Here is an 18,703-nt window from a genome sequence, read left to right on the forward strand (position 1 = left end):
AGGAAGGGAGGGGGAGGAGGGGGGAGTGACTGTATGATGTATAAAAAAACTGTATTCAATGTTTTTTTTTACCCTTTCATTCCCTTCCCTTCATTTTTTATTCTTTTTTTTTACTTACTATCTCATCCATTTCCTTCTATTCGCTTATCTTCACTTCCTTTCCATTCCGTTCCCTTCTCTTCGCCTCTCTCTCTCTTATCTCCTTCCTTCCGTTTCTATCTCTTTCTTTCCCTTTCCTTTCCTTTGCTTGTCTTTAAACTCCCTTACTATCCCATTTAATTCCAGTTCGTTCCTTTCTCTTCACCTCTCTCTCTTATTTCCCTCTTTTCGTTCCTTTCTCTTCCTTTCCATTCCCTTCCATTCCCTTATATTCACACTCCCATCCTATTTCATTCCATTTCCTTCCCTGATCTTTGGTACATGTCATTTCTTCCAATCAATTCCTCTCTGTCTGTCTCTTTCCCTTCCCTTCCCTTATCCTTATCCTCCCATCCTATCCCCTTCCATTGCCATCCCTGATCTTCGGTACATGTCATTTCTTCAATTCCTCTCTACTTCACTTTCTTTCCATTCACTTCCCTTATCCTTATCCTCCCATCCTATTCCATTCCATTTCCATCCCTGATCTTCGTAACGCATCACTTTTCCCTTTGTTTATAAGTGAATGTAACAATACCAGGTCTTTAATATATATAAAAAAAGAAACGTTATTAAGGGACTGCCGACTCCCCCTCCACACGAGAGATAAAAATGAGTCTCGAGAGGCAGATGCCAACTCAGTTCTTGACGCTATCGTAAAAACAACTAAAAACAAACAAGAAAAAGTTGAAAGTCATTGATAAAAGATGCCTTAATGTAACTTTGTGTCCCTTGTTGGCGGAGGAGGAGGAGGAGGAGGAGGAGGAGGGGGGGAAGGAGAAAAGGAGGAACAGAGGAGAAAGAGAAGCAATGTGAGGAAGATGAGAGCACAGGAAGAACGAGGAGGAGGAGGAGGAGGAGGAGGAGGAGGAGGAGGAGGAGGAGAGAAGAGGCCAAAAAGGAAGGAAAGAACAGAACAAAAAGAACAAGAAGAAGGAGGAGGAGGAGGAGGAGGAGGAACCACAAGAAAGGAAGCAACAGAACACGGAGAAAGAGAAGGAGGAGAAGGAGGAGGAGGAGAAACGAAAAGGAGAAGAAAGTGTAGGAAGAAGAAGAAGAAAAGCCAAAATGAAGAAAGAAAACGATAGAGCAAGGAGAACCAGAGGAAGGAGAAGGAGGAGGAGTGAGAAGAGGAAACAGACGGAAGTGACGTGGAGGAGAAAGCAAGACTTGAAGGTTGAAGGCTGAGGGAGGATGCTGGAGGCTGCGCGCGGTGAAGGGATCCAACCGCCTGATGCTCGCCTGTCAATCAACGCGTGACAGGCTTTCGAAAGGCGCGTCGTCATTGGATCAGAGACAACATGCAGAAGTCGAGCGAGTGTTGGGGGGGATAGGTAATGAAGGGAAGGGAAGGAGAGAGTGAAATGAAAGCAAGGAAAAGAGGAATGAGAGAGAATAGAGAAAGAGAGAAACTATCATAACGGGGAGGGAGGGAAAGGGAGAGGAAGGGAAAGAAGGGAGAAAGAGAGTACAGAATAGGGAAAGCAAGCAAGCATAAAGGGTAGACTATGAGGGAATACATGACAAAAGAAGAGAAGGAAAGTGAAATGATGACACGAAAGGGAGAGAAAGGCATTGAAAGGGAGAGAGAAAGGAGAGAAAGATAAATGAAGGCAAGGGAGAAGAGGGAAACCGAGGGAATACGTGAAAGGAGAAGAGAAGGAAACTGAAATAATGCCAAGGATAGGGAGATAAAGGGAATTAGAGAAGAGAAAAAGAATGTTTGAAGCGAATGAAAAGGGGAGGAGAAAAACGGAAGACAAGAATGAAGGATGGGAAGGAAAATAAAGGAGGAAAAAGGAATACAGAAAAAAAAGAAAGTAGAAAGAAAATACGAAGCCAAGGAAAGGCAAAGAAAAAAAGAAAAAGAAAGTAAAAATCAGGTGAGAAAAACGGAATATAGGAAAGAAGGATAAAAAGGAAAAGGAAGGAGAAAGAAAAGAAAACCAAAACCAAGGAAACGGAAAGAAAAAAGAGAAAGCAATTAAATAAATAAAAAATTGAAGTGAATATCTAGGACAGGTATACGAGGCTGCAGGTAAGGAAAGGTGTGTGTGTGTGTGTGTGTGTGTGTGTGTGTGTGTGTGTGTGTGTGTGTGTGTGTGTGTGTGTGTGAGGAGTCAGATAGTCATCACAGTAGCTGTTTATACCACTCGTCTAGCCGTGAAGATAAAATCGCATTATTCCTTCATATCATCCACGCGAAGTACAGCTTTTTGTTCTTTTTTTTTTTTTTACTTCACACTAAATTATAAAGATGTACTGACTTCGACTCTCACACCTATACTGAAACTATGGCTGATCGTAAAACTAATAGTACTTTCCTGTCACTTTCTTTCGGTACATTCTGACGGCTGGTGACCAAATTATGGTAAAGTATGAGGACGTAATGGTGGGTTAGCGGCACTTGTTGGTGTTGATACAAACTGGTTTATTTAATTTCCCAGAGCTCAGTGGCTGCTGGCTGTTAGGGGAAGGTGTGCAGGTCTGACACAAGTGTGTTCAGTTTCAGTGGACAACCCGTGTGGCTGTGGAACAGAAATGCAAGAGAGACCGTGTGCGAGTGTTTGAAAAGTGCGGCGAATAACAGGGCCAATAATGGCGTCCAAATCCTAGGTTATCGGTACTCTCTCTGTCAAGGGACGCTAATGAGAACCAAACTAATCTCCTCTGCGGCCTTTACAGATCATTGTTGCGAGAGCCGAAAGCGTCTGAAAGCACGGGCACAGGCGTCCGTCCCACCAGGCTGCCCGGGAAACACTTGTCGTCACATTCCGGAGCCTGAAACTCACTTATGTTATTTGCATCTATATCGCGTGTGTTCCGCGCGGAGGGGGCTACCGAGGCGGAAAAGACGAAAGAGAGCAGAGAAATTATACAACTCGTCTTCCTATATACATACATTACTGTCATCTAAGGGGAAAAGGGGTGAGAAATTATATTATACAACCCGTCTCGTTACATACTGACATACATCACTGGCATGACGTGTATACAATTACTATGTATTTCAAGGCCCGCGACATATAGTTTTATTGCAATAGCGTCTAAACTAGGTTGCTGATTGACACGGCATTAAAACACATTGTGTTTCAGACACCGACGTAATTAGGAAGAATATAACCAAGTATCTACTCTGCTTCATTAGGGTAGTTGTCTTAGAGACAAGCCATCAAAATCTGATCGAAAGGCGAGTCATCAAAAAGGCAAATGGCAACTGGGGCACTGGGAGCGGGCTGAGGTGTGTCTACCATGACGTATGGCCGGGACGTATACTCTTGCCACATCCACCAAGCATTGACTACTAAACACTCGACCTCAACTGAGGTCGAATATGAATTCATTCCTTCACAAGCACGGTTCAGTATCGTTAAACGCCACCACAGAGCAATAAATTTCAGTACGCGTTTTACATTATTTAGTAGTCAATGCTTGGTGGATGTGGCAAGAGTACACGTATGATGTATGTCAGTATGTAACGAGACGGGTTGTATATTATAATTTCTCACCCCTTTTCCCCTTAGATGACAGTAATGTATGTATATAGGAAGACGAGTTGTATAATTTATATGTTAGAATTAAAAGGGGGGAAACTCACCTAAGGGATAGTTACAACGATTTAGCTAGAGCAGTAAAGAAAAACACACGTATGGCAAAACGTAATTATGAGATTAGAATTGCCAGGGAAGCAAAGACCAATCCAAAGGGCTTCTTTCAGCTTTATAAGACCAAGGTTAGGGATAAGATAGGGCCGCTTAAGTCAGGAGAATCACTGATTGATAGTGATGAGGAAATGAGCGAGGCGTTAAATAGATATTTCTTAACTGTATTTACCAAGGAAAGATTAGATGATATACCTCAGGGAGAACAGATCTACAGGGGAGAAGAGGTAGAAGAATTAACCGACATCAACATAAGTAGGGAGCTCGTGATTAGACAGATAGATAGACTTAAAGTCACTAAGGCGCCAGGGCCAGATGAACTTTTCCCCAGGGTATTAAAGGAATGCGAAACTGAAATAAGTGGGCAGTTAACAGAAGTATTTAGGAAGTCACTAGACACAGGGGTGGTGCCTGTTTCATGGAGGCAGGCACACGTTATTCCAATATTTAAGAAGGGAGACAAATCTTCTATGGAGAACTATAGGCCGATTAGTTTGACGTCAGTTATAGGTAAAATGATTGAGTCAATAATAGCTGATAGTATTAGGGACCATATAGACAGACATAGTTTAATTCACGACTCACAGCATGGGTTTACTAAAGGAAAGTCGTGCCTCACTAATCTTATATCCTTTTACAATAGAGTATACGAGGCAGCTGACAATGATGAGAGCTATGATGTGGTTTATCTTGATTTTAGTAAGGCCTTCGATAAGGTACCTCACCAGAGACTGTTGAATAAAGTCAGGGCCCATGGGATAAGAGGGAAGGTATTTGATTGGATTAAGGCGTGGATTAGCGACAGGAAACAGAGGGTTACCATTAACGGTAAAAAATCCGAATGGGGTAATGTTACCAGTGGGGTTCCTCAAGGTTCAGTTTTAGGCCCGCTTCTATTCATTATCTACATCAATGACATAGACAATGGGATAACTAGTGACATAGGTAAATTTGCAGATGACACCAAAATAGGACGCACTATTAGGGCAGGGGAGGATGCTAGAGCACTGCAGGAGGATCTCAACAAACTGTCAGCTTGGTCAGAGAAATGGCAGATGAATTTTAACATCACCAAGTGTAGCGTACTTAGTGTAGGAACACGCAACCCATTACACGGGTATAGTTTAGGCTCCACAGCGATAGGGAGGTCTGAGTGTGAAAGGGACTTGGGAGTGTTAGTGAACTCTGACCTAAAACTAAGGAAGCAATGTATTAGTGCGAGGAATAGGGCTAACAGGGTATTAGGCTTTATTAACAGGACGGTAACCAACAGGAGTGCAGAGGTCATCCTCAGACTCTATTTAGCGTTAGTTAGGCCACACTTAGATTATGCTGTCCAGTTTTGGTGCCCACACTACAGAATGGACATCAACTTGCTAGAATCAGTTCAGAGGAGGATGACCAAGATGATTCAGGGGCTGAGGAACCTCCCATATCAAAATAGGCTGAAACATCTAAACTTACATTCACTAGAGAGACGAAGAGTGCGGGGAGATCTGATAGAAGTATTCAAATGGGTCAAGGGTTACAACAAAGGTGATATAAGTAAAATACTGAGAATTAGCCAGCAGGAAAGAACTCGCAGTAATGGATTTAAATTAGAAAAGTATAGATTTAGGAGAGATATAGGCAAGCATTGGTTTAGTAATAGGGTGGTGGGGGAATGGAATAGACTCAGCAATCACATAGTTAGTGCAGGGACGATAGCTTGCTTTAAGAGTAGACTGGATAGCTACATGGACGAGGACGACAGGTGGCAGTGAGGTGTGGGTGCAGTAAGGTGACGGGGTGCTGGATGCGTGCCTGGGTACCGCCGGTATAACGAGGATCAAGCCTCTACCTGTAACCCCTGTAACTACACCTCACCCACCGTGAGTAGTGGGGGGGATTCTGGAGCTGCCCTGTGTAGGCCACCCGGCCTCTTGCAGTTTCCCTATGTTCTTATGTTCTTATGTCAGGGCCATACGTCATGGTAGACACACCTCAGCCCGCTCCCAGTGCCCCAGTTGCCATTTGCCTTTTTGATGACTCGCCTTTCGATCAGATTTTGATGGCTTGTCTCTAAGACAACTACCCAAATGAAGCAGAGTAGATACTTGGTTATATTTTTCCTAATTACGTCGGTGTCTGAAACAAAATGTGTTTTAATGCCATGTCAATCAGCAGGATAGTTTAGACACTATTGCAATAAAACAATAAGGGGAAAAGGGGTGAGAAATTATAATATACAACCCGTCTCGTTACGTACTGACATACATCACTGGCATAACGTGTATGCAATTAGATCGTTCTTTTCCGCTTGTTAGGTTAGACGGAAAAGAGGAAAGGGGTGAGAAATCATAACATACAACTCGCGTATATAGTTACATACAGACATACTGACATACATACATTACTGTCATGGCGTATGCAGTTATAGATCGTTCTTTTCCTGCATTTCTGGTTATAATGTAGCTGTTTTTTTTTTGTTTTTTTTTTATTACAGCAAAGGATACGGCTCAAGGGCAACAAAAAGAGTGCAGGAAACAAAGAAAAAAGCCCGCTACTCACCGCTCCCATCTCTGAGCTCCCTCTTTACGTGTTTCAGTGCGGCATTAATCGATCTCTAATGACGTTATTTTGTTCGTCCGCTGAGCGAGAACTTGGAATAACTAGGACGTTCTCTCTTTGGGTTTTAGTTTACTTGGCGAAACGAGTTGCGGACACTTGTATATCTTGCTCATGATTTGCCAGGTCTCCGATGTCAGAGTTCATTCCTCCAGTTACCAAAAACCAAGAACTTGAGATCATTAGAACTTTCTCCATTTGACATCAGTTTTGCTTCACTGGAAAAACGTATTAGGGGTTCTTATCTATCTTAATTAGCTCTTCGTGTATCTCCCTTATCGTAAAGACTCATTCGTCCAGTTACCAAGAACCAAGAACTTGAGATCATTAGAACTTTCTCCATTTGACATCAGTTTTGCTTCACTGGAAAAACGTATTAGGGGTTCTTATCTATCTTAATTAGCTCTTCGTGTATATCCCTTATCGTAAAGACTCATTCGTCCAGTTACCAAGAACCAAGAACTCGAAATTATTAGAACGTTCTCCTTTTGACATCAGTTTTGCTTCACTGGAAAAACGTATTAGGGGTTCTTATCTATCTTAATTAGCTCTTCGTGTATCTCCCTTATCGTAAAGACTCATTCGTCCAGTTACCAAGAACCAAGAACTTGAGATCATTAGAACGTTCTCCATTTGACATTTGTTTTGCTGTACTGAAGAAACGTTTTAAGAGCTTTTGCATGTATTATTTAGCTCTTCATCTGTTTCCATTGTCATAAAAACTCTTTCATAGTTACCAAGAACAAAGAACTTGAAATCATTAGAACATTCTCCATTTGACATTTGTTTTGCTGTGCTGGAGAAACGTATCTATCTATCTATCTTATTTAGCTCTTGGTCTGTGTTTCCATTGTCATAAAACTCATTCATGCGGTTATCAAGAACTTCAGATTATTAGAACGTATTTTCGAGGGGCATCTTCTCTTTCACTTAGTTGTAGAAATATATTACGGACTTTTTGATATCTAATTTAGCTCTTCATCTGTCTCCATTATCATAAAAACTCATTCCTCCTCTTATCATGAACTTAAAATGATTAAAACGTCATTTATTACCATCTATTTGATTTTATTAGAGCAGCATATTACCAGCCTTTAATTATTTTACGTCGCTTTTTATGTATGTATTTTTAGATTTGTATTTATTTATTTATTATCTTTTTTTTTTATTTAACCTTTTCCATCACCTTAAAAAAATTAGTTCGTCCTTTTATCCAGAACCAAGACACCTACTCTTGACACTTTTTTTATATAACATCAAACAGCTCTCTCGTCACCTTATCGATACCATAACAGTCGACACCTGTGTAAATATATACAGATATTTTTTTAACCTTTTCCATCACCTTAAAAAACGTGTTCGTCCTTTTATCCAGAACCTAAACATCTGCTCTTGACACTTTTTTTATATAACATCAAACAGCTCTCTCGTCACCTTATCGATACCATAACAGTCGACACCTGTGTAAATACATATAGAAAAAGAATGGACGCGACCGTAGACTTACCCCAAAGTTGGTAAGCAGCCTCACAAATCTAAGGGAATTAATTATATATATACGCCGTCATTAACAGAGGCTTATGTTCACTCTGAGGAGAACCTGAACTTATGAGGAATGAAGGAGTATGTTCGTTATGTTATCCAGAGCAAGTAGTCAGTGCAAAACAAGCTCCATGGAAAAGAAAACGAGGGAAACAACAGGAATGGGGTGGATATCATGACTAGCGACCCGCCACTCACCGAAGAGAAGAGTGTACAATCAGTGTATCCCTCCCGTCCTAACATACGCTTCGGAAACTTGATCCCTTGTTAGTCTGTCTGTTACCGTATGGACCGGCAGATACTCAGTCAGTAAGTTTGTCAGTTAGTTAGTTAGTCACTCAGTAAGTCAATCTTGTTACCATATGGACCCGCAAAAGAGGCGTGTGAGGCAACTACAAGAATGACAGGCAAGGGAAAAGAATGAAAAGGGTAGTCACTCAGTCAGTCAGTCAGTTAGTCGATCAGTCATTCTTGTTACCATATGGGCTCGGAAAAGAGGCGTGTGAGGCGACTACAAGAATGAAAGGCGCGGGAAAAGGATAAGGGCAGTTAGTCAGTCAGTAAGTCAAACAACCACTCTACCATATGACAAAGCGAGCATGGGCAACACGAAGACAGGATTGGGTAGGTCAATCAGTCAGTGAGTCACTTAGTCAGCCAGTCAGTCAGTCGGTAATACAGTCAGACAGTTAATCTATCTACCATATGGTCCTCACGATCACGAACACGCCGTCAGAGTCAGTCAATCAATCAGTCAGTAACTCAATTAATCAACCACTCACTCCTTCAAATCTCCCTATAAAATAAATGTCATCAATCAGCTTCATAAAATCAAGGTGTGGCAGTTAAGAATACGGAAAGAACCACTCAGTCAATCAGTCAGGTCAGTCAATAACTCAATCAATCCACCACTCAGTCTTTCAAGTCTAACTATTAACCATTCATCGTCAATATCAAAATATACTCAAGGAGGCGTGGCACTTAAGAACACGGTAAGGATCAGTCAGTCAGTCACTCCCTTACGTCAGGCAAAACGGGCCCCAAAAACCCATAGTCCACCCAGACGCAAGTCAAGACAGTGAAAGTGACATCCCAAAACACACTCGGGTAAGCAAGATCACGAACGGAACACTACACACCCTGCACGCACGCACCCACATTCACACACACACGCTACCATATGGTCCAGCGAGGTGTTTATCAGGCCACGGACGCAAAGGGACAAAAAGGGCACTACAAGACACACATCTAACCCCTCTTCTCTCCACTTTACTGACCTATGAACAGTCGAGGATGTGATCTAGGCGTGGAGTAAGCGAAAAGGGTCCAGGCACTGTGTTGAAGAGGGCGAGGACGCGGAGAAGCGGGTCGTGGGGCGCTGCTCCCCGCTCCTGGTACAGACTGGCACACGACAGGGAGCTTGTGGGGGGCGGAGAGGTGGAAGAGGACGGGGACAGGAAGGGTTGGTGGAGGTTAGGCCGGGAGGAGGGGGTACAGGAGGAGGAAAGGTTGGGAGCGGGGAGTATCTCTCTCTCTCTCTCTCTCTCTCTCTCTCTCTCTCTCTCTCTCTCTCTCTCTCTCTCTCTCTCTCTCTCTCTCTCTCTCTCTCTCTCTCTCTCACTAGAGTAGAAATGCATCATTTTGGAGCCATCTGATTAATGTAAAATCACTTAGGTTTAAGGACAGACCACCTATAGTCTGGACCATGGGGTCTGTGTGGTCTGATTTTCTATGTAAATCTATGTAAATCTCTCTCTCTCTCTCTCTCTCTCTCTCTCTCTCTCTCTCTCTCTCTCTCTCTCTCTCTCTCTCTCTCTCTCTCTCTCTCTCTCTCTCTCTCTCTCTCTCTCTCTCTCTCTCTCTCTCTCTCTCTCTCTCTCTCTCTCTCCTTCAGTTGTTTCTCGATCAGAGAGAGAGAGAGAGAGATTTACATAGATTTACATAGAAAATCAGACCACACAGACCCCATGGTCCAGACTATAGGTGTTCTGTCCTTAAAACTAAGTGATTCTACATTAATCAGATGGCTCCAAAACGATGCATTTCAACTCTAGTTGATATTAAGTTGATGGAAGTGACGGTCGCGCTTGTTTTTGAAGGAGTCAATCGTGTTACACTGCAACACTGACGGTGGGAGCTTATTCCATTCTCGCACTACAACGTTGGTGAAGAAAATTTTGGTGCAGTCTGAATTTACTTGTCTACATTTGAGTTTTACGCCATTGTTCCTCGTACGCAAAATGTCATCGATCATAAACAATGTTGATCTGTCTACATTTGTGAAACCATTAAGTATTTTAAAACATTCGATCAGTTTTCCTAGGAGGCGACGTTTCTCAAGAGAGAACATGTTAAGGGTGGAAAGCCTTTCTTCGTCGAATTTGTTGCGCAAGGAAGGGATAGAGGGGGGGGGAGGGAGTTAAGACGTGAATATGCATGTGTGTGTGTGTGTGTGTGTGTGTGTGTGTGAGAGAGAGAGAGAGAGAGAGAGAGAGAGAGAGAGAGAGAGAGAGAGAGAGAGAGAGAGAGAGAGAGAGAGAGAGAGAGAGAGAGAGAGAGAATCACCTGTTGCTTTCCCTCCCTCACCTCCCTCACTCCTCCCTTTTCATCCCTCCTCCTCCTCTCCCTCCCTTCCTTCCTTCCTCCTCCCTTCGATATTTGGGTCGGCAAGGAACACGTATAATCGATGTGTGTGTGTGTGTGTGTGTGTGTGTGTGTGTGTGTGTGTGTGTGTGTGTCATGTATTCCCTCCTCCTCCTTTTTCCCTCCCTCCCTTTTCCCTCGTTCCTTCCACATGGCGGTTTACCTATACACTGATCCCTCCTTTTCTCTCCCTCCCTCCCTCCCTCTCTCTCTCCCTCCCCTCCCCTCCCCTCCCTACCCACCCGTGTCTTGCTCAGTTTATCAATATTCACCAACAGACACCATCATCATTTTTTTCCTCTTCTCCTTCTTCTTTTTCATCTTCCTCTTCTTCTTTTACGTCTTCTTTTCTTCTTCAGTCACTACTAAGCCACTGCAAGATGAAGGCCTTTCCCAACATCTTCCGTCTCTCTGGTTAATGTTAAATGTCTATGAATATTTTTTGAAGCACATATGACATCGCTCTCCCACCACAGGCTCAAAAGACCAAGGGGACAGAGATCAGCACCCCCGCCACGCGCACCTACTGCATATGCACATCTTTCGTAACTTTCTTTATTCTTCATTCAAGGTTACACGCTTGACTTTCAACAACAGCGAATCATTCTCCTGGTAACCACGGAGAAGCGTGAAGAGATGATAACGCTGGGATAGGTCCTTGTCTAGCAGTAGATGATGATGATAGTGATGCTGAAGGGAGTTTCAGTACAGATGGCACCGTATTACAGCCCCGAGCGAGAGAGGGATAATAGTAAGGCTGGTGGTAGTCTCAGTACAGATACCACCGTACCCCAGACCCCCGAACGAGACCAGCCAGTAATATTAGTGACGCTGAAGGGAATCTCACTACATATGTCACCGTACAGCAACCCCGAGCGAGGCATACCAGCGATAATAACGATACTGATGGGATGAGAGCCTTTGTTAAGCAGTGGATGATGTTAAATGATGATACTGTTGGGAGTCTTAGTCAAGGTTGCCAGATTGTCGTACTCAGCCTCCTGTTTGCCAATTTCCGACCCAAAATCTGCCTCCTCGACATCAATAACTGCCTTCATACATACTTATCGTTAAAATGTTTAATTATTGGTGTGTTTTGGCAATAGCTATGGCTCAGAAACCGGTAAATACGAGGCTCTGAGTACGATAATCTGGCAACGGTGGTCTCAGTACAGATGGCACCGTACCGCAGCCATCGATGGGCGTATCGTACCGTAGGGCGTGACGTCAGCTGTCATATGATTCCCCAAACACAGCAGACGAAACCTTGCCTCCAGGATGTCCGTGGCCGCAGCTCAGGCGAAGCTTATTGCCGTGATTGGCGATGAGGTAAGGATACATTGACCCTTATAACCAGTACTAGACGTGTATTGAAGAGTCTGAGGGTAATATATCAGCTTAGAGTCCTTGAAATATGGGTTAGAGAGGAGCAATGGTGGGCGTCATGTGATGTTAGAGATGATTCTGCTCCTCCTCCTCCTTATATCTCCTCTCCTCTCGTGTTTTGTGTGTTTATATTAAGTTAAACATCTCACTACGTTAATATAGTTCTTTCCTGAGGTGCTCCATGGTTAGGGAAGCTCAGGGGCCCAGATCCAGGAAGTAAGGGCCCCGCCAACACCCTTCATGGCCCCGACCACAAGGCCATCAGCTCCCTTGCACGGGTTTTTGTGGCCCTCCCCCTGTCCCCGCCACCCCTCACCCCCCTGCCTCAGTCAAGCCTCCCTGCTCACAAACACACACACACACAGCATAGATTTCACATTTGATACAATTTGGTGAAGTATATATATTTTATTCTACATTTTTTTTTTTTTTTTGTGTGTGTGTGTGTTTGCTGTAATTAGGTAAATATACACACATACACACACACAATAGATTTCACATATGATACAATTTGGCAAAGTATATATATTTCATTCTACAATTAAGTGTGTGTGTGTGTGTGTGTGTGTGTGTGTGTGTGTGTTTACTATAATTAGGTAAATACACACACACACACATTCAAAGCCAAACTGGATAATAAGCGTTATGGAGACGGGACAGCACGAGCCTAGTACGGCTCTTTTCCTGTTTTTCACAACTAGGTAAACAACTAGGTAAATACATGCATGAATATACGATTGAATGCAACACTTTGCCAAATTAAACTGTGTCAAAACCCATGCTCAATACTTTTTTGGTAATTGTAAAAAAGAATTATATATTACCTATGAACACATGACCTTAATTTGACTCCACCTTGTTAAAATATGCAAATAGGTGAGAATAGTGCCCAGTCACCTCATACATACAGATACAGACCATGTATATAAACCTTGTAAGCACTACATGTATACACACACATACACATGCACACACCATCTGGATCTTTCTGAGTGCATGTCCAAGGCCACGACTGCATGGTAACAGCAGACATGGGGCGATTACTTATGTTATGTAATTGATTACAATTACTTCATATTTTCACGATTACGATTACAATAAAATTAGGTGTAATCGATTACGATTACATGATGTATTAATCATGAGTACAATCATGATAACAGAAAGGACTGAAAGGTGAACTTGCAAATTTTATACACATTTATGTACCATAAATATTTAATTGGTTGAATTACCACAGATATTTAGAGTACATACTTGCTGTACGAGAAACTATTAACTAAAACTTTGCTAATGTAATCGCAAAAGTAAGCACGATTACGATTACATTTTTCATGTATTCGATTATGATTACTTAAAAAAATAAGAGGGGAATCGATTACAATTACAATTACTTGAAAAACTGTAATCGATTACAATTACAGATTACAATTACCCCATGTCTGGGTAACTGCTGATCAAATATATCTCGGCAAAAACAAAACTCGCAAGCAGATCTACATCATCTACGAGTTACTTTGCCTGACCTTGCATGTCAGATTAAAAATGCGAATACAGATTGAATCATTCCCCAGTAACATCTGTAAAATTCAAAAGGGAAAAATATATTACATTCTGACATCTCCCAGTGTCAGTGTTCACTGTACTCAAGATATACACCCAGACCATAATAAGAAATAAAGAAAAATGGCATCAGAGTTTTGAGAATGGGAACAAACTGCGGAGAAGTACTATTAACCCCTTGACTACGCATTTCCTACAAGAAGACATCAACAAGCTACAGGAACGGAACAAGAAGTGGCTGGTACAGTTCAGTGAAGAAAAATGTAAAGTCCTGCACCTTGGGAGGGGAAATCCAGCATACCAATACCACATGGGAAACACTCCACTATCCACCACAGAGGACTATATGTTACCAGGCTACCAGTGAAAGCCAAATCCGTGCCAATTGCAGTGGAAGGGTTAATCGTATTTATATAACTTTTTCTATTTCTTTCCCAGGACACATGCGTTGGGTTCCTCCTCGGAGGCATCGGTGAGGTCAACAAGAAGAGGGAACCAAATTTCCTCGTGGTTGACAAAAGTGAGTCTCCAAACAAGTTATATTTAATTGATCTCATGATGAAATATTTATAATGTAAATATTTTTTTTTCTTCGAGATGTTAAGTCCTAATTTTTTTTTACTATGCTATGTTAGTCTTAATTTTTTTCCTTTGTAATGTTAGTCCTAATGTCCCAACATCATTCCTTCCAGACACCAGCGTCCAAGAAATCGAAGACAGTTTCAAGAAGTTCATGAAGAGAGATGACATTGACATCATCCTCATCAACCAGAATGTAAGTGTCACAGTCTTCTTAGCTTTCCCTCCCATGGCTTGTTGTTGACGTGACCTGGTTATGGCTCAGACCTGTTTTCTCAGACACTTTCAGCTCATGACTAGTATTTCCAAGGCCACAAAGGCAACTAGTCGGTGAGTGTTTTCCGAGTTCATAGTACAGAAGCCTTGTTAACCCGGTAGCAGTGACGGGCCAAGTTTGTGGCTTTACCGTGTGGCAGCGATGGGCCAAATTTGTGCCATGATATTAACCCCCAAAAATAGGCGATACATGATCTGATCACAAATGCTTTGATATATATTATGAAATGGTTTGTGTGAGGGGTGATTTTTTCTCATTTTTCTCGCTTAGAGGGACCATTAAGAAATATTATCCCTGCTGCTACCGGGTTAAACTCTCATTAGGCTCATGAAACTGCCCACTGAGATACCCACAACAACTTTTCCGAAAGACTTCTCAAATGTGTGTGCTTATGTGCCAGAATGTTTAAGAATATGAGCATTAGACCCCTCAGTACCTCAGCTCGCCAAGACCATATAAAGAAATGCTGCTGTTTTAGTGATCTTAGAAATTACGAATCCATAAATTTTCATCTCCACAGGAATTACGACTGTTAATTTTCACCTCCACAGGAATTCCGACTGTTAATTTTCACCTCCACAGGAATTCTGACTACCTTAATTTTAACCTGCACAGAAATTCCGACTCTCTTATTTTTCCCTTCCACAGATTGCCGAGCAGATCCGTCACGTGATCGACAGCGACAACGACAACCCCCTCCCCGCTGTGCTCGAGATCCCCTCCAAAGACCACCCTTACGACCCCACCAAGGACTCAGTGCTGCGTCGGGCCAAGGTGAGTTAGCGTGTGTCGTGTGGGGGAGTCAGAATGCTTGTCCCACCCTATCCTAGCGCCCCTTTCTAGTGTTGCTGCTTTTTCGTAACTGTAAAAGTGATTAATGTCTACCACTTGATAACATAACGAGACATTATTTTGTAGTTTCGTATTTGAAAAGGTAAAGATATCAGACGTTACTTTGATCTATTTGTTCTGAGTCCAGTTTGCATGTATAAGGATAGAAAGAAGTATAAAGTAATGTTGATGATGTACTGATTGGGTGCATCACTGTATATCTGCCCCCCTTCCATCTCTATTTAATTTTGGTCTATTTTTTATCTGCTATATGCCTCAGGGTGAAATCTAAACTACTGTTATTACTATTATGTATACTCAGGATGATGGCGTTCACCCTCAGTGCTGATAGTATCATTTGAAGCACATGATAAGAATTAGAGTACATAAATATGATTCTACTTCTAATGATTTTTTTTTTTTTTTTTTCCCAGGGTCTGTACAGTGCCGACGACATGCGTTAAGGTGCCATGGGCTGAGTCTCAAGAGAGGGAGGGACGGAGGGGGTTATGTGGTTGCCCTCCTCCCTCCCTCCCTCGTCCCCTTCCCAGAGCAGCATTCCATCATGTCTGTCGAGTGTGTGTAGTTGTGAGGGCGTTTTAAAGACTAGCAATTGTCAACTGTTTAATGTCCGTCAATGTGTATCTTCTTCCGAAAAGTCATTTTTTAACCCATGGGGAATCAAGGTTTGGTCAATCCACTCATGAACAAACTCCTAATGCCATTTTTTTTTTTTTTTTTTTTTTTTTTTTTTTTTTATTGTGGTACAGTATATGATTTTTAGTGAACATTGATAATGAAAAATGTCACTGTGTAATATATTTATGCAATGCAGATTTTTATATAAATGTTATTGTTGAGAGATTTAATTTGTGTCTGCAATTTTTTAAGCTGATGTGTTCCGTCAAGCATCCGTGCACAAAGTAACCTGTAGATAATGTAGATCTGCTCATGATTTTGTTATTTTTTACTTAGGGAAAACAGGCCAACTCCTTCCACCCTTTTAGCAACACCTTCACACACTTCTACATATTGTTTTAGCAACACCTTTGTACACAAATAAATCTTGCATCTCAAAAAGGTGTGGACTAAGAGCTCATAAGATGGATTTTGGCTGAGAAAATGTTTGCTGAAACTTTTAACTGTTAACTTTTGGGGGTAAAACAATGGTGTACTTCAAACAAAGAGATCACATCCTCTTAGTGACTTCCATTGCTTTTTTTCTAACCACATGTTTGTTGATATTACTCTCTTAACTCCATTATACCTGGGACAGCTGGTGGATACTTGTGGCTCTCCCTGAGTACTCATTCTCACCCATGTTGTAATTTAACATGTAAATGCAGTTGGTGTCTTGTTTGTTTCAGGGGTTGTGCATGCTGTATAAATACTGCTTGTTTGTCTTCTTTCCATGGAAAATCACTGTACAAAATTACTGTCTATAGGTGTTAGACATGGGTTATTGTTAAGTATTGTAAAATAATATATGGTAAAAATTATGAATTTTCACTCCTTACACTGACTGATTGATAATGGAGGGGTCAGGTGACAAACAAAACTATTAGGGCGGCACAGAGGCTGCAGACAGTTCTGCAGGGACTGCTGATGAGTGGCAGTAACTGGGAGGGAGAGTGAGCATGCTGAACCCAGGGTTAAAGAAGGGTCAAATAATCAGGTTTCAAAGTGCTGGCTGTGGGGCCCCATACCACTCGTGAATCACCACACGATTAGCAGGTTAAGAGTTGTGGTAAGAGTTGTGGTGGTGGAATATGAACCTTGCTAACAAAGTGTCTCTTTACCACCCTGCCAGCTAGTGTTCGCATACATCCAAGCACTCGGCTCTACCTCAGCCACGGCTTCAGCTTAAATCCAGACAAGGGGAAGTTGAAACTAGTTTGTGTCTGCACTGCATTAAAAGTATCTTACCTTAAGTGTAGATCACATCCATTTATGTCTGGTACACATTAATGGAGGCAAGACAAGTGGGAGGCTCTGAAATGATGTGAAAAAATTGTAAACCTTACTGAAGCACTCAAGATATATGAATTGGCAGGAAAATCACAAACTAAAATTCAGAAATAAAATTGATTGAACAACATGGCATAAGCTTTTATAGAAGTCCCAAACCATTCTAACATGCACAGCCATTTTTCAATTCTTGCAAGGGTAAAATTCCTGAGAAATCCATAAAAAAACCTATCTTGAAAATGAGTCACATCTCCAGGATTTCATATGCAATAGACTCTGCAATTACCTTTGATGTGGCTTGCAAAGGTTGCTGAAATAATTGTCACACAAATAAATGATTAAATCAAAGGCTCTTACATGAATTGCCTTTATGTCCAATAACAAATGATTTATACAAACATGAAGGTCACACAAATGTACATTATGTTACATTATACTCAGGCTCTGCACTAAGACTGCGCATCATACCATCCAAGGGTCACAGGCAACCAATGGAAAGGGAACAGAACATCACTGGAGTCTACAAAGCATTCCAATGTGTGGCGAGTTATCCGTTGCTGTGAATCTAGATTGCATAATTATGATATTTGCCTCAGGAATCCACTCACGTCCACGTAGTGCAACTTATTTGGTGTTGACGGTACATCGAAGCATTGTGACTTACAGCTAACTTATCCTTGGGGCACGTCATGTGAGATTAATCATGGCCTTGGAATGTTTTACTGTATGAGTACACACACAAACATGGTGCTGCATCCTCTCATTGATAAAACATTAAACTAAAAGCAACAACGTGTATGAAGCAAAACGAGCATCAAATACGTAGTTGTTAGCTGCTTGTGTATGGAAGCTTTGGACTCTGATCAGTGACAAGACAAACTGTGACAGGACAGAACCCCAAAAACTTGGATGGATCTAGTCAAAGAAGTCTGCAACTAAAAAGACTTTTCATTCATAATAACACTTCCTCCCAAAGTTGAAGAAGTTTGCATAAGTTACCAAAGCATTAAAGCATAGTTACCCAACTGCAAATTAAGGGAAATACTATTAGGTTTGTGTAATTTAATGCAATAAATGTCAAAGGTAACCAAATTTAACTACAAAAGCTACAAAAAAACATGTCTGCTATGATGTGTAGAATCTTGCAATGATATCACTGATTAAGTAAACTTATTACATTTTTGCTAAACTTATTTTACAGTAAAATTCAGGGCTGGACAATTTATCTTTTTTTTTTCCTTAACACAAAGTTCAGGGGTGGTATTGCTCTAACATTCTAGCAGGATGTGATAACTAGTCAGGTGATAGTAGACATACATAAATAAATACATCTAGACACTAACTAACACTAACACTAACTGGAGTACTCTGGTCACCTGCCAAGGACAGCAGGAATGAGTTCATCAAGGCACCACCACAGGAGAGCATCAGCGCTGACACAACCACTTCAGGTCACACACCAAGACAAAAAAAAATTGTCTCCATGTGATATCTTGTAAGACATTAC

General features: G+C 41.7%; 2 protein-coding genes across 3 annotated transcripts in view; one reads left to right on the forward strand and one right to left on the reverse strand.

The window, feature by feature from the left end:
* LOC126991006 (cationic amino acid transporter 4-like) overlaps positions 1–9,353 on the reverse strand; it is a 42,800-nt gene extending 33,447 nt beyond the window's left edge. Inside the window, exon 1 of one of the 2 annotated variants that reach the window (XM_050849688.1) lies at positions 9,227–9,353. The gene's annotated coding sequence lies outside the window, so the exon portion shown is untranslated. The remainder of the gene's footprint in view (positions 1–9,226) is intronic. The other variant, XM_050849685.1, reaches the window with a different exon arrangement.
* A 2,411-nt stretch (positions 9,354–11,764) lies between these two features.
* LOC126991001 (V-type proton ATPase subunit F-like) lies at positions 11,765–16,731 on the forward strand. Its single transcript, XM_050849681.1, has 5 exons — positions 11,765–11,921; positions 13,980–14,061; positions 14,234–14,316; positions 15,046–15,171; positions 15,663–16,731. Exons 1-5 carry the CDS (start codon positions 11,871–11,873, stop codon positions 15,690–15,692), a joined length of 372 nt encoding a protein of 123 aa, XP_050705638.1. The 5' UTR covers positions 11,765–11,870; the 3' UTR covers positions 15,693–16,731.
* Positions 16,732–18,703: the final 1,972 nt, after the last annotated feature.

Source organism: Eriocheir sinensis, unplaced genomic scaffold (genome assembly GCF_024679095.1).
Source record: "Eriocheir sinensis breed Jianghai 21 unplaced genomic scaffold, ASM2467909v1 Scaffold23, whole genome shotgun sequence".
Lineage (NCBI taxonomy): Eukaryota > Metazoa > Arthropoda > Malacostraca > Decapoda > Varunidae > Eriocheir > Eriocheir sinensis.

What these genes read in the sequence shown, in the direction of transcription:
- LOC126991001 (XM_050849681.1), top strand. Translation starts at nt 11,871, where the DNA reads ATGTCCGTGGCCGCAGCTCAGGCGAAGCTTATTGCCGTGATTGGCGAT. An exon ending in TTGCCGTGATTGGCGATGAG is followed by an intron (nt 11,922 to 13,979) that starts GTAAGGATACAT and finishes TTTCTTTCCCAG; the next exon opens with GACACATGCGTTGGGTTCCT. An exon ending in CAGTGCTGCGTCGGGCCAAG is followed by an intron (nt 15,172 to 15,662) that starts GTGAGTTAGCGT and finishes TTTTTTTCCCAG; the next exon opens with GGTCTGTACAGTGCCGACGA.